At 63.8% G+C, this 23,091-nt stretch overlaps 2 protein-coding genes across 2 annotated transcripts in view; both read left to right on the top strand.

The window, feature by feature from the left end:
• The window catches only part of BSN (bassoon presynaptic cytomatrix protein), a gene marked incomplete at both ends in the record, with an annotated part of 54,879 nt that extends 42,483 nt beyond the window's left edge, over positions 1 to 12,396 (top strand). The window contains 6 exons of the mRNA XM_079540245.1: positions 838 to 7,413; positions 8,421 to 10,512; positions 10,825 to 11,537; positions 11,821 to 11,914; positions 12,016 to 12,159; positions 12,356 to 12,396. Coding sequence (XP_079396371.1) covers positions 838 to 7,413; positions 8,421 to 10,512; positions 10,825 to 11,537; positions 11,821 to 11,914; positions 12,016 to 12,159; positions 12,356 to 12,396 — 9,660 coding nt within the window. The remainder of the gene's footprint in view (positions 1 to 837; positions 7,414 to 8,420; positions 10,513 to 10,824; positions 11,538 to 11,820; positions 11,915 to 12,015; positions 12,160 to 12,355) is intronic.
• Positions 12,397 to 14,649: 2,253 nt separating this feature from the next.
• Positions 14,650 to 23,069, top strand: APEH (acylaminoacyl-peptide hydrolase; the record flags this gene model as incomplete). The annotated part of the gene is made up of 44 exons (XM_079540573.1): positions 14,650 to 14,661; positions 14,811 to 14,873; positions 15,132 to 15,261; positions 15,329 to 15,455; positions 15,532 to 15,625; positions 15,700 to 15,775; positions 15,843 to 16,009; positions 16,080 to 16,217; positions 16,299 to 16,390; positions 16,460 to 16,500; positions 16,574 to 16,695; positions 16,801 to 16,861; positions 16,950 to 17,047; positions 17,124 to 17,175; positions 17,243 to 17,331; positions 17,404 to 17,542; positions 17,613 to 17,696; positions 17,777 to 17,857; positions 17,943 to 18,031; positions 18,129 to 18,319; positions 18,387 to 18,489; positions 18,562 to 18,668; positions 18,734 to 18,829; positions 19,067 to 19,251; positions 19,317 to 19,440; positions 19,523 to 19,604; positions 19,681 to 19,756; positions 19,865 to 20,004; positions 20,175 to 20,312; positions 20,387 to 20,478; positions 20,562 to 20,602; positions 20,670 to 20,791; positions 20,908 to 20,977; positions 21,061 to 21,155; positions 21,223 to 21,274; positions 21,354 to 21,442; positions 21,541 to 21,667; positions 21,753 to 21,830; positions 21,900 to 21,980; positions 22,059 to 22,147; positions 22,315 to 22,505; positions 22,584 to 22,686; positions 22,758 to 22,864; positions 22,940 to 23,069. The coding sequence occupies 44 exons, from the start codon at positions 14,650 to 14,652 to the stop codon at positions 23,067 to 23,069; spliced, it is 4,464 nt and encodes a 1,487-aa protein (XP_079396699.1).
• Positions 23,070 to 23,091: the final 22 nt, after the last annotated feature.

Raw genomic sequence — 23,091 nt, forward strand, 5'->3', positions numbered from 1 at the left:
CGCTCTGGATCTTCTGTTCATAACGCAATAGCTCAGGTAGTCCTGCCCCATTGGTTTTAAAGGGCAGTTGGAGTTCTCGTTAAATGCAAAGCTAATTTAGAAACATTTCCAGCTTGCACTGCAGAAATGGGCATTCCCAAGCTCATTCTGTTTGTTTTTTTCCCTCTTTAACTCAGTGCTCTTTGGGGAAACAGCCCAACAGCACTGGGATGGCTGTGCCAGGGAGCCATCATGGCCCTTGGGGAGGGAGGCTGCTTGCACCCTGGTGGTCCCCAATCCCATGGGGTCCATGGTACCCCTGCTCACAGGCTCTCAGGCACAGCCCCCACTGCTGAGTGTGACACTGAGTCTCATTGCAGTGCTGCCTCATTGTACTATCAATTAAAGCTATGCCTTTATTCCTGCTGGCATCCAATAAGGATCCTGGGGACTGCCTTGCTTCTCCAGTGTCCTCTGCAAGGCTATCCATTGGAGAAATTAAATTGCCTTCAGAGGCTGCTGGCCTCACACTGCCTCCAGCCCAGCTGTGCCCTCCGGGCTGTGCTGCCAGCCTCTTGCTCCCTGCCCACACCCAGAGCCAGTGCTGTACTCCCAGTGCTGCCCGAGGCCAAGCTCCTGCCCCCTTCCCTAGGGATGTGCTCACAGCCGTAAATATCCCAAGGGTTACAGTGAGGGCTCAGCCATTGCTGGGTCTCTCAGCAATAGAAAATTGAAGGTATTGCCATTATGCAGCTTTCTGGCATTTGCTGTCAGGTGGGGGGCGCTGGGGGGCGTCCCAGGTCCCCTCCTGCTTGGGGCACTCACATACCCTAACTCCACGCTCCCTCTCACCTGCAGGACACGAGCAAGCCTTACCCCCCGGACCTGTCTCGCAGCCCCCAGAGTCTGAGTGACACTGGCTACTCCTCGGATGGCATCTCCAGCTCGCAGAGTGAGATCACGGGGCTGGTGCAGCAGGAGGAGGAGAAGCTGAGTGGCACTGGGCTGGCAGGGCAAAGTCCTCCCAGCCCCTCTGAGCTCACCAAGCTAGAGAGCAGCATGCGGCCACTGCTTGAGGCGCGGGGGGCCCCGGCAGAGACCGGCAAGGGCTCAGAGGCACGGGAGGAACAGCGGCAGCGGCAGCGGCCTCGGTATCTCTCCATCACCCCTGAAGCCTTTGACTCAGACGAGGAGCTGGAGGACATCTTGGAGGAGGATGAGGACTCGCTGGACTGGGAGAACCAGAGGGAGCAGCGGGAGAGCGTGGAGTCCTCGGACGAGTTCGGCAGCAAGCTGCGGCACGACTACGTGGAGGATAGCAGTGAGGGGGGCTTCTCCCCGGTGCCCGGACGTCCCAAGGGCCGGGAGGAGGTGGCTGACGAGGAGTTCATGCGCAGGCAGATCCTGGAGATGAGTGCAGAGGAGGACAACCTTGAGGAGGAGGAGGAGGAGGGCTACGGGCGCTCCAAGTGCAGTGCCCCCAAAGCCGAGGTGGAGAAAGGAAAAGAGCCTTCCTCAGCCAAGCGGCGCCTGCCGCACGGCCCTGGTGGCCTCTACAAGGAGGAGAGGAAGGAGCTGGAGGCAGCAGAGAGCAATGACATAAGCACAACCCAGGGAGGCCTGCGGCGCTTCAAGACCATTGAACTGAACAGCACCACCGGCTATGGCAGGGAGATGGAGGTGAGCCAGGAGGCTGACGCTGGGCTGGAGAGGGAGCCCGAACTGGAGATGGAGAGCCTGATGGGATCACCCGAGGAGCGATCCCGTGGTGAGTATTCATCCACCCTGCCAGCCACCACACCCAGCTACACCTCGGGCACCTCACCCACCTCCATCTCCTCCCTGGAGGAGGACAGTGACAGCAGCCCCAGCCGGCGGCAGCGCCTGGAGGAGGTGAAGCAGCAGAGGAAGGCTCGGCACCGCTCACACGGTCCTTTGCTGCCTACCATTGAGGACTCATCAGAGGAGGAGGAGCTGCGGGAGGAAGAAGAGCTGCTGCGGGAGCAGGAGAAGATGCGGGAGGTGGAGCAGCAGCGCATCCGCAGCACGGCACGCAAAACCAAGCGTGACAAGGAGGAGCTGAGGGCGCAGCGGAGGAGGGAGCGCTCCAAAACCCCCCCCAGCAACCTGTCCCCCATCGAGGACGCCTCTCCTACTGAGGAGCTGCGGCAGGCGGCGGAGATGGAGGAGCTGCACCGCTCCTCCTGCTCTGAGTACTCGCCCTCCATCGACTCAGAGGCTGAGAGCTTTGATGCCGTGACCTCCAAGCTGTACAAGTCGGGCAGTGAGTACAACCTGCCAACCTTCATGTCACTGTACTCCCCCACAGAGAAGGTGGAGAATGTGCAGCCCACCAGCAAGCCCCTCAAGAGCGCCGAGGAAGCCTACGAGGAGATGATGAGGAAGGCAGAGATGATGCAGAAGCAGCAGGTCCAGCAGGCCCAGCAGGACATTTCCTATGGTGGTAGCACCTATCAGCAGGTTGGATACCGCAGCACCGAGGGGCAGAACGGCTTCCAGTACCAGTATGCGGACAAATACGGCTATGACAGTGACCCCACACGCCCCTCGCAGCCCGACTATTCGAGTTCCCTGTCGAAGCCTGGTGCAGTGTACGAGGAGATCCTGCAGACCTCGCAGAGCATTGCCAGGATGCACCAGTCCTCCTCATTTGACCTGGCTCTGGAGAAGGGAGACAAGAAGAAAGGACAGGAGGAAGCGTACCAGGAGAAGCACTTTCTGAATGCCGAGAGTGCATATGCTGAGCTAATGAAGCAGAATGGGGGACCCCTCACCCCCGGCACTAGCCCCACGCAGCTCTCTGCTCCTGTCTCCTTTTCAACCTCTGAGGGCAGCAAGGCGGTTCCTGACGTCCGGGTAACACAGCATTTTGCCAAAGAGGGACAAGACCTGGCCAAGCTCCAGAGCACCCCAGCAGCACCCAGCCCAGCTCCCAAGCCCATCACAGCTCCTTACACCTACAGCAAAGGTACCAGCATGGTCACAACAGCGGTGGCCAGCCCCACCAGCACACCACGGATCTACAGCTCTGCAGAGGCTGCTTCCACACCTGCCAGGAGCTATGGCCCGTCAAAAAGCACCGTCAGCTACGGCTCGCAGACAGAGGACATCACGCGAAGCAAGGTGGGGGTGGAGACCAGCGTGCAAATGGCGAGGGAGAAGCTCCAAGGGGTGAGTGATGGCAAGCCTCCACCAGCCAAGACGTACTCATTCTTCAAGAGCTCCAGTCCCCCGCTCTCGCCAACGTCTCCCACTCAGAGTCCCACTCGCGCTGCCCCCAGAGCTGCTGTGCCCTCTGGCCCCACTGCCAAGTCCACTGCTGAGTTCTCCACGCAGACGCAAAGTCCCCTCCTCGCCTACGATGTCCCCACCACCACCGGCCCCTCAGCCTCCTCCCCCATGGTGGCCCAGGGGACACAGACACCACATCAGGCAGGCTCGCCTCGCCTGACCCGGCAGCAGTCCTCACAGGATGCACCCTTCATGCTGATCACACTAGCAGCCGATGCAGCCAGCCAGACCAAACCACCGAGCTCCTCTGCGTCCCCTGCCTCATCCCCCACCAGGATAAGCCGGCAGGTGATCACCCACGGGTACGGTCAGGAGCCAGAGCAGCCTCTGGGCACATTCATCCGGGCACAGCATGTGAAGGACCCAGCCCAGAAGGTGCCCGTGACTTCAGGCCCCGATGGCATCACGGGGCTGTATAGCTGGGGAGCACTGCCTGCAGAGAACATATCACTGTGCCGCATCTCCTCCATCCCCGGCACTTCCCGTGTGGAGCCAGGGCCCAAGGTGCCGAGCAGCAGCGCTGTGGACCTGCGCACTGCTCTGAAATCAGCTCCCATCATCATAACAGACCAAGGCATGGATCTCACCTCCTTGGCCACCGAGGCCAGGAAGTACTGCCTAACGTTGGACCAGATCCCCAGCCGGCAGTCCACAGCCATCCAGCCCCTGATCATCAACCTCAATGCCCAGGAGCAGCCCCACGCCATCATCGCAGCCTCCAGCACCGCAGGCCTTGCCATCGCCTCCCCAATGCTCATCTCCCAGCCTAAGCAGCCCGTGGTCTACGGAGACCCCTTCCAGAGCCGGATGGACTTTGGGCAGGGGGCCGGCAGCCCAGTGTGCTTGGCACAGGTAAAGCAGGTAGAGCAGGGCGTTCAGACGGGTGCTGGCAGAGCCAGTGGGGCAGCTGGCCCTGCACCCACCAGCAAGCCTGAGCCACCGGCTTCTCCCCAGGCGAAGTTCTCCAGGTACAGTTTGCCCAGTCAAATGGTAAAGAAGGATGTGCTCATCACACAGACCAGTGTTGCGCATAGTGTCAGCGGCCTTCAACAGCCATTCCAGCAGGAGCAGAGCTCGGAGCTGTACCGTGCGGTGCCGGTGGAGCTGAAGACCCAGAGCCCTCTCCTTGCCCTGGGTGGCAAGAAGTCCCAGGTGATGATGGTGCAGGTGGAGGATGTGACAGCTGGCCCGGTGACCAAAGTGCTGAAGGAAGAGCCTCCAGCCAATGTGCTGGACCTCACGGGCGTGAAGGCGGAGAGTCAGGTGGCCTGCTGTGATGTGGTCTACAAGTTCCCTTTTGGCAGCAGCTGCACCGGTGCATTCAATCCCACCTCCAAGGTGCCAGAGAAGAAGGCTGTGGACACGGTCCCCAGCAGGAAGGCCAGTGGGCCCCTATATGGCAGCAGGGAACCAGAGCTGCCAGAGACCTTCCCATACCGGGAGCAGCCGGCACCTGCACTCTATGAGGAGCACAAATTCTACCCCGCTGGCACCTTTGGGAGACTCTATTCCTCCATGTCGGACACCAACCTGTCAGAAATCGGCATGAACTACTACCCACTGAAGGGGGACCAACCCTTCCACGAGGCCGCGGTGGACCTGAGCACCATGAAGCACTCCTACAGCATCGGCTTTGCTGAAGGTGGGTATCTGGGCCAAGGGCTGCAGTATGGCTCCTACTCTGACCTGCGCCAGCCCGCTGACCTGCTGGGCCACCCGCTCCCTATGAGAAGGTACAGCTCAGCCTCCAACATCTACTCCGACTACCGCTACTCACCCCGAGGGGACCTGGCCAGCTTCCAGGAGTCCAGCCTGGCCCACTACAGTGCTACGACTGCACGTGAGATCAGCCGCATGTGTGCTGCACTCAACTCCATGGACCACCAGTATGGGGCCCGGCACGCCAATGGTCCCGACACACTGTCTTATGGCCCCGGCGGTAGGGGGCTGCCAGCCCAGCCGGGGGGCGCCGTGGCCCCAAAACCCAGCGGGATGTTCAACCCGTCCATCCCCGAGACACGGCAGGGCTTCGGCAGCCTGGCACAGTACAACGTGCCCGGCGTGCGCCTGGGTGCTGTCAGGCAGATGTTTGCATCCTCCGCCACCGTGCGGGCAGCCGATGGCATGATCTACTCTACCATCAACACACCCATCGCCTCCACGCTGCCCATCACCACCCAGCCAGCCTCCGTGCTACGACCCATGCTGCGTGGGCTGTACCGGCCCTACGGCCCACCCGGCATGGCCGCTGTCCCGCTCGCCAGCCTGGCCAGGGTGCCTGTCGTTGCGCCGCGCGTCCCACTGGCCCCACAAGGCCTCTACCGCTATCCAGCCCCCAGCCGCCTCCCGGCTTCCTCGATGATGGAGACACCCGTCTACCTAGGCAAGGCAGTCAGCGCTGCACCAGGCACAGGCCCCGCTGCCAAAGCCCCCACCGCACCCGCCACTGGCACACAGAGAGCAGAGGCGTTAGGAGCAGCGCCCCGCACCGAGCCTCCTGCAGCGGGCAGCAAGGAGGGTGGCCAGGCAGCCCCCGTGCCCAAACCAGCCTCGGAGAGCGTACAGCGGGAGGAGCGGGAGCGCGAGGAAGAGCGGCAGCGCAAGCAGCAGGAGCACGTGCTGCAGCTGGAGCGGGAGCGTGTGGAGCTGGAGAAGCTGCGGCAGCTGCGGCTGCAGGAAGAGCTGGAGCGGGAGCGCGCTGAGCTGCAGAGGCACCGGGAGAAGGAGCAGCTGCTGGTGCAGCGGGAGCTGCAGGAACTGCAGTGCATCAAGCAGCAAGTGCTGCAGCAGCAGCAGGAGGAGCGGCACGCGCAGCTGGCGCTGCAGCGGGAGCAGCTGGCCCAGCAGCGCCTGCAGCTCGAGCACATCCACCAGCTGCAGCACCAGTTGCAGCAGCAGCTGGAGGAGCAGAAGAGGCAGAAGACCATCTTCCCCCCCGCTGGTGCCGAACCCATCAGCCGTCCACCTGAGGGGCCTGCCGAGGTGCCACGGGGCCCAATGCACAATGGACACGGCTGGACACCAGCCGGCCCGGCGCTGCCCGGGGGTCCTGAAACTGCCAGTGGCCCACGCTACCCTGCACCGCAGCGGCCGCTCAGCAGCTCTGCCTCGGACATGTCACTGCAGGCCGAGGAGTCCTGGGAGCCCGGACGGGGCATCAAGAAGAGGAACTCGATGCCGCGTCTGCGGGATGTCTATGAGAAGGAGACAGCGAGGAAGACAGCAGACAGCAGTGTGCAGACAGATGAGGAGGATGGCGAGGAGCGGTACATGCTGTCGCGGCGGCGGCGGTCACGGCGCAGCACTGACTGCAGCGTGCAGACAGATGAGGAGGACAGCGGAGAGTGGGAGCAGCCTGTGCGACGCCGGCGCTCGCGGCCCTCCCGGCATGCCGATGCCGGCACTGAGGGCAAGGCAGATGGCACAGCACGCGGCGTGGCCAGCGTTGGCATCCAGACCATTAGCGACTGCTCGGTGCAGACTGAGCCCGACCAGCTCCTCCGTGTCTCGCCCTCCATCCACATCACCACCCATGACCCTCGTGTGGAGATCATCAAGTACATCTCAGCGCCGGAGAAGACGCAGCGGGGCGAGAGTCTCGCCTGTCAGACGGAACCTGAGCCACCCCCACAGCCCGGAATCGTGGTGCCCCAGCTCACGGTGCCCACCACCATCACCCCCTACTCCACCAACCTGCAGATGGTCAGCACAGGGCCTCTGGACCCCCACGCTGTCCGGCAGCAGACCTTGGGCAAGTTTGAGAAGAAGAAGCCAGATCCTCTGGAGATCGGGTACCAGTCCCACCTGGCGGGCGACTCCCTCTCCCAGCTGGTGACCCGCCAGCCTCCCCGCTCCCCCCAGGTCCTCTACTCGCCCGTGTCCCCGCTGTCCCCACACCGCCTGCTGGAGTCTTCCTTCGCCACCAGTGAGCGGCTCAACAAGGCGCACGTCCCACCCCAGAAGCACTTCACAGACTCGGCTCAGCGCCAGCAGACGCTGCCGCGTCCCATCAAAACCATGCAGCGCTCACTGTCCGACCCCAAGCCCATCAGCCCCACCTCTGAGGAGGCCGGCAAGGACAGGTTCTCCCTCTACCAGCACTCACTGCTCCCAGGAACCCAGGTACGTGTGTGCGGGGTCATGCTCGGGCGCCCACCCCAGTGATGGCGCTTTGTGTCCCAGCTCAGTGGACGTCTCACCCTGCTGGGCTCAGATGTGTCCTCATGCGGCATCCTTTCCTGTGTGTGCTTGGCCAGGCTGACCCGAGCTGAATCTTTTCTGGTGACATCTCACCCCTGTGATCAGGAGAGATGCAGTCACTCAACTCACTCTCATCCTGCAATAAATAACCTTTCCTTTGGAGAGTGGCCCCAGGAGGCACCTCAGGCCATTTCAGTTTCATTAATGCTGCAGCAATTAATATTTCAAAAGGTTGGCTCCCCGCAGCGGCTGATGGCAGCCTGCATGCATGGACACGTGGCCCTGCACCTCCGAGCAGGCAGCAGGCGGCTCCTCCAGGTCTGCAGGCACTCAGGGAGCCCTGGTGCTGCACAGCAGCACAGCATGACCATGGCAGGACCCTGGATATTCACATCCCACAGCGGGTGCCCTCCCTCTCCTGCACAGCTCAGTTTTGGGGTGCAGCAGCTCACACTCCCATCCGCAAACAGCCTCATTTTGCAGGTGGGGAAACTGAGGCACGACCTGGTAAAACCCCTCCATACAAAGGGGAGAAGGGTAGACAGGTGGTGGGTTGTCCAACATCCCCAAACACAACCTACATTTCGCAGGGTGCAGTGGGGGAACACAGCTCTGTGACAGCTTCCATCTCAGCAGGTCCCGCGCCATCGCCCCACTGCCAATTTTCCCAGCCCTGCTGGAGAGCATTGCAGGGGCTTGTGCAGCACTTAGCAGTGCTCCTCTGCTGGCATGCCAGCAGCCAGCCTGGTATTTGGCTTGCTGCCACTCATGGTAATTATTCATAGAAAGTGCCCTGCCTGTTACTTCCATCCTATTTATTGTGCCTTTACATAAACGCTGCTTGCATGGGGCATGAGGGAACATGTGCGGGGCACTCAACCCTGGGGGGCTGGGGCCGCACTGCTGACGGCCTCCCCTTGCCTTTGCAGGTGAGCACACTGCAGTCGAGCCCACTGGCACGCAAGGTGAAGCGCACTCTGCCCAGCCCACCGCCCGAGGAGCCCCACGTGGCCCTGGGCAGCCCGGCCACCCAACAGCTCTACCTGGGCAGCTTGGCCCCCAAGGCCCCTGCCACAGCACCGGTCACCAAGGCCAGCCTGTTGAAGGAGCTGGACCGTGACCTGAAGCTGGTGGAGCACGAGTCGACCAAGCTTCGCAAGAAGCAGGCAGAGCTGGACGAGGAGGAAAAGGAGATTGACGCCAAGCTGAAGTACCTGGAGCTGGGCATCACGCAGCGCAAGGAGTCGCTGCTGAAGGACCGAGGCACGCGGGACCACCCCTACTTGCGCGGCCTGGCTGACCGCCGCGACTACCTGTCCGACAGCGAGCTGCACAGCCTGCGCCTCGCCACCTATGACAGCGCCGGGCTGCGCCCCGCGCCTGCTGCCCAGTACCCCGACTTCACTGCCGCCTCCTATGCTGCATACCCCTATGCGGCCCCACCGGGGCCCCCCACCTTCCCTGCCACGCGCCCGCAACCGCCCCAATTCCCTGCTGCTAGCACCACGCAGGACGGCTTGCCACCCGCCCCACTGCCTGCCTTCGCCTCGCCCGCCGCCTTCCCGGCCCCTGGCACCGTGTACCCAGAGCTGAGTGCCCCCGACCAGCCAGGCTTCCGGCCCCAAAACCCCTACCAAGCCCAGGGCACCTTCCCCGGCACAGCCGGTGTGCCCGCAGCGCAGCCTGTGCTCTACCAGAGCCCGTCAGACGCACATCAGAAGCCACGGCAGACCTCGCTGGCCGAGCTGGAGCAGAAGATCCCCACCAACTACGAGGTCATAAGCGCGGCCACCAGCTCCTCTGCTGTCCCTGATGTCACCCTCGGTGCGGCGGCGGTGAGCAGCAGCTATGAGCAGTACAAGGCGCCCGAAGCCCGGCTGGCTGACAGAACCAGCGTCACGCAGGGCCCGTCAACCAGCTTCTCCTCTGAGTCCCTCTACACCAGCCTGGAGCAGAACATTCCCCGGAACTACGTGATGATTGAGGACATCAGCGAGCTCACCAAGGAGAGCCCAGTGGTGGATGGGCAGAAAGTGGAGCCAGCGGGCACGGGTGCCAACGGCCGCCACAGCAAAGAGAAGAGCGAGATGCTGGATGGCGAGGGGTCCAGCCGGCCGTGCTGCTACAGCAAGGCAGAGGATGAATCCGAGGAGGACATCTATGACCACCACGGCCCTGACCATCGTGGGAAGAACAGCTACCACCGGGAGAGCAACGGCAGGGTGTCGGGGAGCTCGGCGGGCTCCTACTACTACGGGGATAGCGAGTACCGGCACTCCTCACGGGCAGACAAGCACGGCTCTGGCACGGCGCTGCCAAAGCACTCATCCAAGAACCTGGCACCTGCCGTTGTCTCATCCAAGCGCAGCAAGCACAGGAAGCAGGGCATGGAGCAGAAGATCTCAAAGTTCTCTCCCATTGAAGAAGCCAAAGACGTGGAGTCAGACTTGGCCTCCTACGCAGTGACGACATCGGTCAGCAGCAGCAACGTGGCCTCCCGGGCCAAGAAGCTGCAGGATGAGATCACCTACGGGCTCAAGAAGAACGTATATGAGCAGCAGAAGTACTACGGCGCGTCCAGCCGGGACCTGGTGGATGAGGAGGAGCGGGTCTACTCCAGCAGTGGCAGAGCCCGCTCCTCCACCTACGGGCTGGAGAAGTCTTCCAGTCGTGACGCAGGTGGTCGCAGCAAGTCCTTCGAGCGGGAGGCTGCGGAACGCTCCCAGAAGGGCGGCTCCAAGCCCTCATCCCTCGGCATGAGCCAGAGCCGGGGCCGGGCTCCGGTCCGCACGCAGCCCTCCGAGGAGGAAAGCCCCATCAGCCCCCTGGGCAAGTCGGTGGGGGGGTCGCGCTCCGTGGTCCCTCCGCAGTCTGCGGGGGACCCCTGCTCCCAGTTCTGCTCCAGCCACTCGTTGCCTGATGTGCAAGAGCACATCAAAGACGTGCCAAGGAACCACTTGTACAAGCACGAGGAGGGCTACGGCATGGACGATTCCCATTGCGTTGTCTCGGACAGCGAAGGTAACGGCTACCCGTGGTGGTGAGCACCCAGAGCATGGCGCTTCCCCGGGGCATGCTCGTCCGCAGAGACACTCACGGCCTCAGTTTGCTTGACACGTGCCTTCCTCCCCCCTTTCCAGTCCTTGTCTGGGTGTTCGGTGTTGGCCGGCGGCGCTCGCGCGGTGCCCCGTCCCGTCCCTGCCGGCGCGGGCTGTTCCCTGTGTGTGTGACGAGCTGCTTGCCTTCTCCTGCCTCATTGCATGGCTTCAGCCCGGGCTGCGTTCCCGCCTGAGGAGCGAGAGATTGACTGTCGTTTGTTTTTGGTTTCTGAAGCCTATCATTTGGGTCAGGAGGAGACAGACTGGTTTGATAAGCCCAGGGAAGCGCGGTCAGAGAGGGTAAGGCACTACGGCGGCCACTCTTCCTCGCAGAAGAGACCCCCGGCTAAGCACACCTACCACGACTACGACGAGCCACCGGACGAGGACCCGTGGCAGCACGATGACTATCCTCAGCACCGCGAGCACCGGCACCACGGCGACTACGGCCGCCACGCTGCCTCCTCCCGCCACGACGAGCAGCCGCGTCGCTCGGCCAAGCAGCACCAGCGGGAGTCCGGCCGCCACGAGCCCCGCGGCCACGCCACGCCGGCCGCCGCCAAGAAGGCACAGCAGCCAGAGCCCCGCGCCTCGGCACCGTATGGCCCCGGCGCCTCTGAGTACGCGCCGCCGTCCCGCCACCACGGCGCCGAGCCCCAGAAGGCGCCCAAGGCTCCGCAGCCGCACGGGACGCCCTCCCCGGCGCAGAAAGCGGAGCCCTCGGTCCCCGCGCAGCAGGCGGCGGGCAGGCAGCCGCAGGCGGGGCAGCCGGCGGCGCGGCAGCAGCCTGCGGCGCGGCAGGGCGCTCAGCAGGCGGGCGCTGCGCAGCCCAGGGCGCAGGGAGCCGCCGCGGCCCGGCCGGCACAGCAGCAGCCGGGGACGGGCCAGCCCGCGGGGAAGGCGGCGGCCACGCTGCACGCACAGCCGGGAGGACACCCAGCGCCGCAGGTGAGCCCGCATCTGCTGCGTCTGCTTGCTGTGGCTGGGGAAGGGCTGGGGACCGGGGCATGTGCCGCGCCAGGTGCCCGTGGGGAGGGCCATCCCTGTGCCCCTGACTCTTGGGGTGTGGAGTCTTGCTCCCACTGTACTTTGGGGTCGTTCCTGTGAAGCAGAGTGCAGACATTGCCATGGCGAGCCCCGTGCCACCTCCCACCCAGAGGGCCGGTGCCGAAGGATGCTCTGCCATCCCCTCCAGGAGGGCAAGAGCTGACAGGCATCTTCTGCCTTGCAGCTGAAATCAGAGCAGACGGACACGGCCAAACCCGCCGCAAAAGTGCCGCAGCAGCCTGGGAGAGCGCCTGCAGCTCAGCCCCCAGGAGCAGCAGGTCAGTGCATGATAGTCAGCGACCAGAACCCCGGTGCTGGCTGCCTGAGGGTCATCCCGTGGGACCCACCTTTGCTGACTGCCACCTTGTTTGTCCCCCAGCAGACAGCAAGACTGGTCCGAGGGCGGCCGGGACACGTGGCCCCACCGGCCCAGCCATGGGGCAGCCTGGGGCGGAGGGAGAAAGCGTCTTCTCCAAAATCCTGCCGGGAGGGGCAGCTGAGCAAGCAGGCAAACTGACTGAAGGTGAGGGCTGCCTCCACGTCCCTGCGGTGAGATGGAGTTGGGCGGCACAGGGGTGGCTGGAAGCTTCTGCCAGGATGCACTGCTCCCACAGCCAGGGATGTGTAAGCGTCAAAGTCTGATGGCTTTGACCTGGCGACCGCGGGCACAGGGTGCGGTGGGATGTGGCCGTCCTCATGCCTCTCCCGCTTCCCCACAGCGGTGTCGGCTTTCGGCAAGAAATTCACTTCGTTCTGGTGAGAATGGCGAAAGGTGAGTGCACGGTGCCGGTGCCGCAGCCCAGTGCCCCCTGCCCGCCGTGCCCTGATGCCCTCCTGCCGCAGGAGCTGGGGAAGCGAGTGAAGATCGAGTCGTTGCAGCGGAAAAACCTATGAAGAAGCCGGGGACCTCAGCACACAGCGCTGACTCTGGGTATAACGGTGAGCGGCCCCTCGGCAGCTGCGCCGAGCTCCGTGCTGGCAGCCGGCGCACCGCGGGGCCGGCCGTGTGGCCACATAGCGGTGTCCCCTCACCGCGGGGATGTGGCCGTGTGGGCTGACCTCTTCTCTGTCTCTTGCCAGCTTTTGAAAGCGGGGTGACCCCTGGGTGCTGGACCTCCCGTGGCAGATGGCGGCGAGCAGCTCTGGCGTGGTGCAGCGTAGGGGGCCCCGCGTGCCGAGGGGCTGCAGCCGGACCCTCGGCCCTTTCTCAAGATTATACACAGAGTTGCTCCCTCCGAACCCCCAGCTCTGGTGTCTTCATAGGTTTTTCCCCTCCGTGTGAGCCGAGGGCTGCTCCCCGTTCCCTCCGCCCCACCAGCTCCTCGGTCCCCTGCACTGCCGCCCGCTCCCCCCGTGGAGCTGGCACGCCCCGTTAGGACCTAACACTGTTTCACTACCGAAATACGAGGCCATAGGACTCTGCCGGGCGGCGCGGACGTGGGCTGGCCTTTGCCGACGCGGCCCTGCCGGGCTCTGCCCCGAAGCCATGGGAAGCATCCGAAGGGCCGCGCTCACCCTCGCCACGCAGCCGGCGCGCCCCACCACCGGGCACCCCTTTTCTTTCAAGAACAGCCTTAATCATCCCACTTTGAGTTCTCGTATACCTCATCCGCACCGGGAGGGGCAGGGGGAGTCTGCAGGGGGGGAGGGGAGGGGCTGGATCTTTTTTTTTTCTTTTCTTTTCCTCTTTTTTTTTTTCTTTGGGCTCATTTTGTTGTTTTATTTGTTTGTTTGTTTGTTTGTTTTAATTTATTTCACTTTCGACCAAATCCTCTTCCCCCTTTTGCTTTGTGCGATGAGTTAGCACATGGGCTGTCGTCTGTAGAAGCAATAGAGTGCAGGAGGCCACAAAAGAGCACAATCCATGGAACAAGACCAGGAGAGCTTCGCCTCCGCCGATATCCTTCCTCTTACTGTGCAATCCAAGTCCTTCTGAAGCCATTCCGCGTGGGCACGCTCGGACCGGTGGGGCTCCCCCCAGCTCTGGGAGACGCACCCAGCCCTCGCCCACCCTGGTGCCCCGCCGGCGCCCGTCCCATGTTCTATGCAACGAAATAACACGACTCCAGAACGAGACCCGTTCATAGCTGATAATCCGACGTCGCGTGCAAGGGTGTCATTGCAAACCGGGTAACTCCTCTCTCGACCACCTGTGCGTATGAAGTTCCAATTCGTGGCATGTTTGACCCACGGAGGGCCACTTTGCCAAAGGGCAGCCATAGCGCCCGTGACCGTCTGTCCTGTCGTAGAGCATGGCTTGCTACTTCTCTGCACGGTCTCACCGCGTTTCAGTGCTTGCTGTTTTTTGCCTGGACTCCCGTTTTTTTTTATTTTTTTGGTTTTTGTTTTGTTTTTTTACCCCCCCCCCCTTTTTTTTTTTTTTTTTTTGTTTTTCTCCTCTCTCTCTCCTCCATCGGTTCATCTCCATACCGACCGCGATGCGTGCACCGGGGTTACGGGCTGGGCTCCCCGTGCCCACCGCTGCCGGCTGTGCCCCCGCCACCCCTCGCGCTGTAAATAGGGGCCGGGGCGCGGCTGCACGCGGGGCCCCGCTGCGCCCCAGGAGAAGTTTACAGCGGTAAGTGCAATGCCGGCGCCCTCCCTCTGACCATTGTGACGGTGTGCGTGTCTGCTGTGCTCCGTGAGACCCGTAGTAACCCCCCGTGCCGCGCTGTGTCGTGACTCCGTACAGAAGCTGCCCCCACCCAGGTATTTCTGTGGGAACAAAATAAAAGGACTTGATATAAACCACACACCGCCTCCGCCTCGTGCCTTCGTGCATCCCGGGGATGGCCGGGAGCAGCGCTCCGATCGCGGCAGCGCTCTCAATCCGGTCCGTGTTTCGGGTCCCGCCCGGAGGTATCGCGGCAGTGGTTCCGGCCGCATCCGCGAGGGGGCGCCGTAGCGCGGCCGAGGCCAGAGTGCCGCAGCCAATGGGAGGCGGCCCCGCCCCGCCCCGCCCACCGTCCCGGATGTGCCGCAGCTCGGCGGTGCGTCCGCTCGGCGCAGCGACATGGAGCCGCTGGTGAGGGGCTGAGAGAGGACGGGTTGGGGGCTTGGGGGGGCGGTGACGTCACTGCCCCGGGACCCCCGCCCTCCATCACCTTCCTTCCGACCGGTGCTTCCCCCGCACCCCGAATTCTGCCCTTCCCCGGGTGTCCCCGTACCCCATAGCCGCCGCCGCGGGAACTTCCTGTCCTCCTGACGCCTGGGACCCCTACCCCCCCCATGGCCCTGGTACCACTCAGCAGCTCGCCCCCCCCCCATGGCCCTAGTACCACTCAGCAGCCCCCCCCGTGCCCTGGTACTCCAATCACAGCCCCCCCCGTGCACTGGTACCCCATTCACAGCCCCCTCGTGCACTGGTTCCCTTCATAGAACCCCCCCCAGCCTTCATAATTCCTCCCGTGTCCCCTTATTCCTTGCTAAGAGCTGAGTGCCCCCATAGAAGCCTCTCCCGACCTGCCCTTTGCCCCCCTCCTCGTTCTCCCGCAGGTGCTGCCCAGCGCTGAGGAGGCTGCAGCGCTGTACCAGGAGCTGAGCCAGAACCCTGGGATCAGCACCGCCTGCCTGGGTCCCGATGTCACCACGCAGTACGGGGGCAAGTACTGCAGCCTGTACACCGGTATGGGGTGGGCCCTGGGCGAGGGGGGAAGAGGGGTCTTCGCTTCTCCTCACCCTCATCCCCGCAGAGTGGTCGCAGCGGGACCTGGTGCAGGCCAAGAGCATCAAGTTCTGCCGGCAGTACCTGCTCTTCCACGACGGGGCCTCCATCGTCTATGCAGGGCCTGGCGGTGCCTGCTGTGAGATCAATAATGAGTGCGTCCTCGTGTCCCTACCTCCCCACATCCCCACGTCCCTGGCAGCACGGGGCTGATGAACAGCCTTCTCACAGGTTGCTGAGCTGCGAGTCCCCCAGCGGTGCATTGAAGGCTGTCCTGCTCAAAGTTGCCGGCAAGGAGAAGGAGAAAGAGAAGCAGTTCCTGGAGGTGAGTGAGGGGCCGGAGGGTTACAGAAAGGAAGGGACTGGCAACCTGGGCTCCTCCTGCCCCTCTGCTCCCAGGTGTGGTATCAGAACCGTAAGGTGAAAAGCATCGACCTGACGGCGCTGGATAAGCATGGCAGCGTCTATGATGACGGTGAGGGACGGGATGGCCCTGGGGGATGCTGGGGACAGGACAGTTTGTGCCAGATCTCTCCCCACAGACCAGTTTGGCTGCCTGGTCTGGTCGCACTCAGAGACCCACCTGCTGTATGTGGCGGAGAAGAAGCGTCCCAAGGCTGAGTCCTTCTTCCAGACCAAAGCACCCGAGCTGGATGGCTCTGCTGATGAGGAGCTGGAGTGCCCCAAGAAGACAGATGCACCCATCAAGGTGGGTCCCCACCACCCCGGGGGTGATGTCCCTCCACCCCGGAGCTGGCACTAATGGGACTGTGCTACAGGGCGAGCAGTTTGTGTACTATGAGAACTGGGGGGAGACACTGAGCACCCGCAGCGTCCCTGTGCTCTGCGTGCTGGACATCGAGGGCAGCAGCATCTCAGTGCTGGAGGGTGTCCCCAAACACGTGTCCCCTGGACAGGTCAGGATGGGGAAAGGGGACATGGGAGGTGGTGGACAATGGGAGACTTTGTTACTGAGCCACACGGTCCACTGCTCACAGGCCTTCTGGTCCCCAGATGACACTGGGGTGGTGTTTGTGGGCTGGTGGCACGAGCCCTTCCGCCTGGGGCTGCGGCACTGCACCAACCGCCGGTGAGTCCCCCTGGTCCCCACCACCCTGAGGACCCCGGCCCTGTGGTGACAGCTCCTCTCTCCCGGCAGCTCAGCGCTTTTCTACGTGGACCTGACCGGAGGGAAATGCGGTGAGCAGCTCACCCTCACACCTGCAGTGCTGAGCGCCCTGCAGCCCCTCACCACCCGCTTGTGACCTTGCAGAGCTGCTCTCTGAGGACACTGGGGCCCTGTGGTCCCCACGGCTCAGCCGTGACTGCTGCCACATTGCCTACCTGGAAAACAGGGTGCTAGGCCCCCACCAGCAGTGCAGCCGCCTCCGCATGGTGAGCGGCTCTGCTCCCCCACCTGGGGGGGCTGGTGCTGTACCCCTACCTTAATGGGCTTTCTGAGTGCACCTGACACAGCCTCCCACCCCACGTCTCCCACAGTACAATTGGCGTACCAAGCAGACCTGCACTGTGCTGGAGGCTGTGCCGCGGCAAGTATGGGGTGAGTGTAGCCATGTGGGGCAGGTTTTGAGTCATGGGGCAGGTCTTGGGGCAGGGTGAGGTGTTGAGCACCAATACTTTCATTACAGGTGCCTTCCCTGGGATCTACTGCACCGCTCTGCCAAGGCTGTGCTGGGCAGCCGACAGCCGTCGGCTCGTACTGGACACATCCCAGCGCAGTCAGCAGGTAAGGACTGCAGGGCCTGGGGGCACACAGAGCAGTTGTTCTGGTGCTGAGCTGGACTCTGCCCTTCTGTCCTCAGGATGTGTTTGTGGTGGACACGCAAACAGGCAGCACAACCTCGCTGACAGCTGGTGAGTGCCACGGTGCCAGGGTTGGGACAGGTTGGCCTGCAGCTCTGACCCTCTCTGTCCTCCCCAGATGCACCCCAAGGGAGCTGGTCTGTCCTCACCATTGACCGGGATCTCTTGGTGGCCCAGTTCTCCACCCCAAGCTGCCCCGCGACGTTGGTATGGTGACATCCCTGTCCCCAGTGCCCCCCTGCCCTCTGGGTGCTGGTGCTGACACTTCTCTCTATGCAGCAAGTGGCTGTCCTGCCTGGTATGGGCCAGGAGACACAGATAAAGTGGATATGCCTGCAAAATGCACCCCCAGTGCCTGGCATCAATTGGGGCATCCGCACCCTGAAACCCCCACCAGATCAGGAAAACCCCCAGTATGGTGAGTGCTGGGGGCAGCACGGCTGTCGCTCATCCCCACTGAGCCCTGATTGCTTACACCCTCCTCACAGAGGGGCTGGACTTTGATGCCATCCTGCTGCGCCCAAGTGAGGGTCCCACTGTCCAGAAGCCCCCTTTGGTTGTGATGCCCCACGGTGAGAGCTCGCCCCCCCCTCCCACTGCCCAGCGCCACCCCCGGCCCTGCAGTGTCACTCCCACTACCTCTGCCCCACAGGGGGACCCCACACTGTTTTCTCTGCTGGGTGGATGCTGTACCCAGCCACGCTGTGCCGCCTGGGCTTTGCTGTGCTTCTGGGTGAGTGTTGGGGCAGATGGGGCGCAACACCTTCACAGTACCTGTGGGGTTCTGCAGCAGGAGGCTCTGACACCTTCTCTCCCAGTGAATTATCGTGGCTCACTGGGCTTCGGCCAGGACAGCGTGAACTCCCTGCCAGGCAATGTGGGCGCACAGGATGTGCGGGATGTGCAGGTAGGATGCACGTGCCCTATCGTCCTGTGGGTGTCCTGGGTTGGAAACCTGGGCTCAGTCACGTCCCCACTTCAACAACTGTCCCTGGTGCTTACAGTTCTGTGTGGAGCAAGTGCTGCAGGAGGAGCAGCTGGATGCCAGCCGAGTGGCCCTGGTGGGTGGCTCACACGGGGGCTTCCTGTCATGCCACCTCATCGGGCAGTTCCCCGATGCCTACCGTGCCTGCGTGGTCCGCAACCCCGTGGTGAACATCGCCTCCTTGCTCACCGTCACTGACATTCCTGACTGGTGAGTGCTGCAGCCCCCCGCTTCCCTCAGCCCCGGCACCGCATGTCCCCCTGCCTCTCACCCGCAGGTGCCTGACGGAGATGGGAGTACCCTACGTGCCCAATAACCTCCCAGACTCAGCCCACTTGACAGTGATGCTGCAGAAGTCACCCATGTCCTACATCAATCAGGTACATCCCTGTCCCATCCCATCCCCTGTACCGGCCTGCAGCACTGCAGCTGAGTCTGTGCCCTTCCTGCAGGTCCGCACGCCTGTACTGCTGATGCTGGGGGAGGACGACAAGCGCGTTCCCCCCGTGCAGGGGCTGGAGTATTACCGTGCCTTGAAGGCCCGTGGCGTGCCCACACGGTGAGTGGGATGCAGGCACTGGGACGTGGGCTGTGGGCACAGCGCTGAGCCCTCTCTCCCTGCAGGTTGCTCTGGTACCCCAAGAACAACCACGCGCTGGCCGGCGTCGAGGCCGAAGCCGACAGCTTCATGAACATCGTGCTGTGGCTGCTCCAGCACCTGCAGGGCTGAGAGCCCCCGGCACCATCACCCCCCAATAAATGTTGTTGAGCACTTGGACTCTCTGCGGTGGTTCTGTGGTTGGCCTCCGCTGCCCCCGGGGCTCGTGACCGCAGGCGGAGGTTGGGCAGAGCCTGCTGCCAGCTCCCAGCACCCTTCCTGGCTCTGGCCCCGGCGGGCTGCTCGCGCACCCTGGCACCCTGCCCACGCTGAGCCACGGCCGGCTGAGCACGGAGCAGCCCCATGGCCTCGGGGACGCAGCGGGGCGCGGGGAGCTGGGGGCAACCAGCGGAGGGGCAGCGGAGCAGCCCTGGTGCCTGCTACAGGGAGCTGAGCCGCTTCCCTGCCGTCAGCTGTGCCGCGCTGGAGGCCACCGCGGGGGGACAGGGACAGGGACAGGGACAGGCCTTCCTGCTGCACACCGGTGAGTCAGGCCCCGCGGCCCCGCTGCGCTGTGCCCGGGCTGGTGCTGACATCCCCGTCCTGCAGAGTGCCGGCAGCCCGACCTGCCCCGCCGGCGGCTCCTGCGCTTCAGTCGCCACTACAGCGTTCAGCGCACGGAGCGCGGCCTCGCCATCAGCAGGGCTGCGCTCAGCACGGAGATCCACAACCGGTACGGCTCGTGGCCAGCCTGTGGGACGGGGCGGAGCGGGGCGTTCTGTTCTGTACCCTCCACGGCTCCCTACCGCTTGCAGGCTGCTCGGCCAGGATTCACCCTCGGGGCAGCGCCGCGCCGTGCTCGTCCGCCGCCCACCGCAGGGCCACGAGCTGCTGGAGGTAATGCGGTGCCGGGGGCGCGCCGGGGAGCCGGGTGCAATGGGCACGGTGCAACCGGTGAACCTGCTTCACCCAGGTGTGGGATGGCAGCGGGCGCAGCCACTGCGTGGATCTGACAGCGCTGGGGAAGCACGGGGCGGTCTACACAGAGGGTAAGGACCCCTCCCCAAATCCTCCTCTGCACGGCTGAGGGTGGCACAGCCGCGGTGCCCGGCTGCCCCCGCACCGTGGAGCGCTTTGGCAGCCTGTGCCTGCGGCAGGGCCATTTGCCTGCCTGGCCTGGTCCCATTTGGAGACGCAGCTGCTCTATGTGGCTGAGAGGAAACGGCCCACACTACCTGCAGCCTGCCCAGGGCATGTGCCAGGGGCAGCCGGGCCAGCAGAGGATGAGGATGAGGAGGTGGGTGGTGAGTATGTGAGTATACCCTGCACATGGTGAGCGTGCTGTGCACCCTGTGAGCATGCCCCACAAATGGTGAGCGTGTCTTGATTCCTGTGAGTGTGCCATATGGGCAGTGAGTGTGCCATGTGCACACTGAGCGTGCCATGCTCCCTGTGAGCATGCTGCAGGGCGAGCAGTTCGTGTACCACGAGGGCTGGGGAGAGAAGCTGAGCGCTTGCAGTGCCCCTGTGCTCTGCATACTGGATATCAAGAGCAACAGTGTCTCAGTGCTGGAAAGTGTCCCTGAGCACGTGTCCCCTGGCCAGGTCAGTACTGGGAGGTAGGTGGGGCAGCTGTGGGATCAGGCTGAGGCCCAGACCTGAGCCTGGCTGTCCTACAGGCATTGTGGTCCCCAGGTGACACTGGTGTGGTATTTGTGGGCTGGTGGCACGAGCCCTTCCGCCTGGGGCTGAGCGCTTGCTCCAACAGGAGGTGAGCCCCAGTGCCTCCCATGCTCACTCACTGCCTGCATGGCACAGGCATGGAGCTCTGACCCAAGCGTTCCTCCTCCCCAGGTCGGGTGTTTTCCACCTGGAGCTGGCCGACGGGCATTGCGGTGAGCACTGGGACACACAGGACCGTGGGCTCCTTGCTGTCCCCAGGCACTGACCCACTGCCTGCAGAGCTGCTGTCTGCCCCTAACCGTGCCTCCTTCTCACCCCGGCTGAGCCCGGACGGTCAGCGCCTGCTCTACTTGGAAGGGGCCGTGGGAGGGCCCCACCGGCAGTGTCTGCAGCTGCGCCTGGTGAGCAGGATCCTGCATGCTGGGCCACCCGTCCCACACTGGGCAGGTCCCCAAAGTCTGTTTTGGTCCCTGAATCCCCGTGCCTCAGTTTCCCCTTTGGGCTCGGCTCCCCCCAGCTCACCTGGCAGACGCGGCAGACGGTGACGGTGCTCGACGTGGTGCAAGAGCCCACGGGCAGTGAGAGCTGTAAGGCTGGGTGCTGCTGGGGGATCGGACCATCACACTGAGTGCCACCACCCCAACTCCTCAACGCTCCCTCCCACTCACAGCCTTCACTGGAATCTACACCGATGCGCTGCCGCTGCAGTGCTGGGCAGCTGACAGCCGGCGGGCGCTGCTGTGCACCCCACAGCGGAGCCGCACGGTGAGCTGGGGCATGGGGACAGGGCACAGCCATGGCACAGCCCCCGTGTGACGCTGTCCCCACACAGGACCTGCTGCTGGTGGACACAGAAGCTTCCACCATCACCAACCTCACTGCTGGTACGTGGCACCTGGCTGCTCGCGTTGCTCTGGTGAGCAGGATGAGCACTGGGAACTGTGAGCGTGCCGCTGTCCCCAGGGTCAGCAGAGGGGTGCTGGGAGCTGCTGACCATCCAGTGGGACCTGCTGGTGGCCACCTGCTCAGCCCCACACCGCCCACCCGGCCTGGTGAGCAGAGCACCATGCCGTATTGACACCGTGCGAGGTGCTGGTGATACCCCGCTATGGAATAGGAGTACCTGATGCCACCCGCTGCCTGTCCCCAGGTGATGGCGGAGCTGCCACCGTTGGGCCAGGAGCTGCCCCTGCGTTGGGTGCCGGTGGAGGACACCCCACCAGTTCCTGGCATCACCTGGAAAACGCTGACAGTCCAGCAAAACTCTGCTCCACACAGTGAGTATGTGGGGGCCCAGCAGTGCCTGGGTGCACAGGGTTGTCTGTGGCACTGGGTGCTGAGTGGGGCCCCTCCAAGGTGCAGGTCCCCAGACCTTCGAGGCCCTGCTGCTGAGCCCAACAGGTGGCACCACTCCGCACCCCCTTGTTGTGTGTCCCCACGGTGAGTGAGGGCCAGGGGGACATCCTGATGGTGCTGGTGGCACTCAGGTAACATCCCTGCTATGCCCAGGCGGCCCTCACGCCGTCTTTGATGCCCGCTGGCGCCCAAGCATGGCTGCACTGTGTCAGCTGGGCTTCGCCGTGCTGCTGGGTGAGTGATGGGGACTACGGTGCTGCGTGTCCCCTGTGCCACACCGGGATATGGCCTCCACCATCCCCATCTCTGCAGTGAATTACCGTGGCTCGCTGGGCTTTGGGCAGGCAAGCATTGAGTGCCTGCAGTCCCGTGTGGGTGAGCAGGATGTGGCTGACACACAGGTGAGGAGCAGCAAACAGGTGCTGACGGTGGGGGTGCTGACGGTGGGGGTGCTGACGGTGGGGGTGCTGACGGTGGGGGTGCTGACGGTGGGGTGCTGACGGTGGGGGTGCTGACGGTGGGGGTTCTGATGGTGGGGATGCTGATGGTGGGGTGCCCATGCCCACAGCTGGCAGTGGAGCAGGCGCTGCGCTATGAGCCCCTCGACCCGCACCGCGTGGCACTGCTAGCCGGCTCCCACGGAGCCTTCATTGCCCTCCACCTCCTCACCCGTCAGCCTGAGCGCTACCGGGCGTGCGCCCTGCGCAACCCTGTCTCCAACCTTCCTGCGCTGCTGGGCACATCCGACATCCCCGATTGGTGAGAGCCACCCATCCCACCCCGTGCCATCCCGCACCACGCTGTGCCGTGTCACCCACCACTGCCTCCCTCCCGCAGGCGCTACGCATCCCTGGGGCTGCCCTACTCCTTCCAGCGGGTGCCCCGCGCGGAGGACCTGGTTGTCATGCTGCAGCGCTCGCCCATCATCCAGGCAGCCCAGGTATGGTGCGGTGGGATGGGTGCAGGGGTGCAGGGGCAGGAACCGGGTGCTCACCACCATCTGTGTCACAGGTGCGGGCACCAGTGCTGCTATGTGTGGGTGCCCAGGACAGGCGTGTCAGCCCTACGCAGGCGCTGGAGCTGTACCGAGTGCTGCGGGCCTGCGGGGTGCCAACCCGGTGAGTGCAGCGTGGAGCTGGGGTTAAGCGGGCATGGAACCCTGCGGCGCTGGCTAAGCATCTCCTGCCCTGCAGGCTGTTGTGGTACCCTGAGGGTGGCCATGCACTGACCGGCGTGGAGATGGAAGCTGATGTTTTTGGGAACTGCGCCCGCTGGCTCCTCCAGCACTTGGGGCAGCTCCCAGTGGAACAGCACAGCCCCTAAAGCTCATGGTAGCCCCATGGCT

Source organism: Tetrao urogallus (assembly GCF_951394365.1).
Source record: "Tetrao urogallus genome assembly, chromosome: 10".
In the NCBI taxonomy this organism is placed as follows: domain Eukaryota; kingdom Metazoa; phylum Chordata; class Aves; order Galliformes; family Phasianidae; genus Tetrao; species Tetrao urogallus.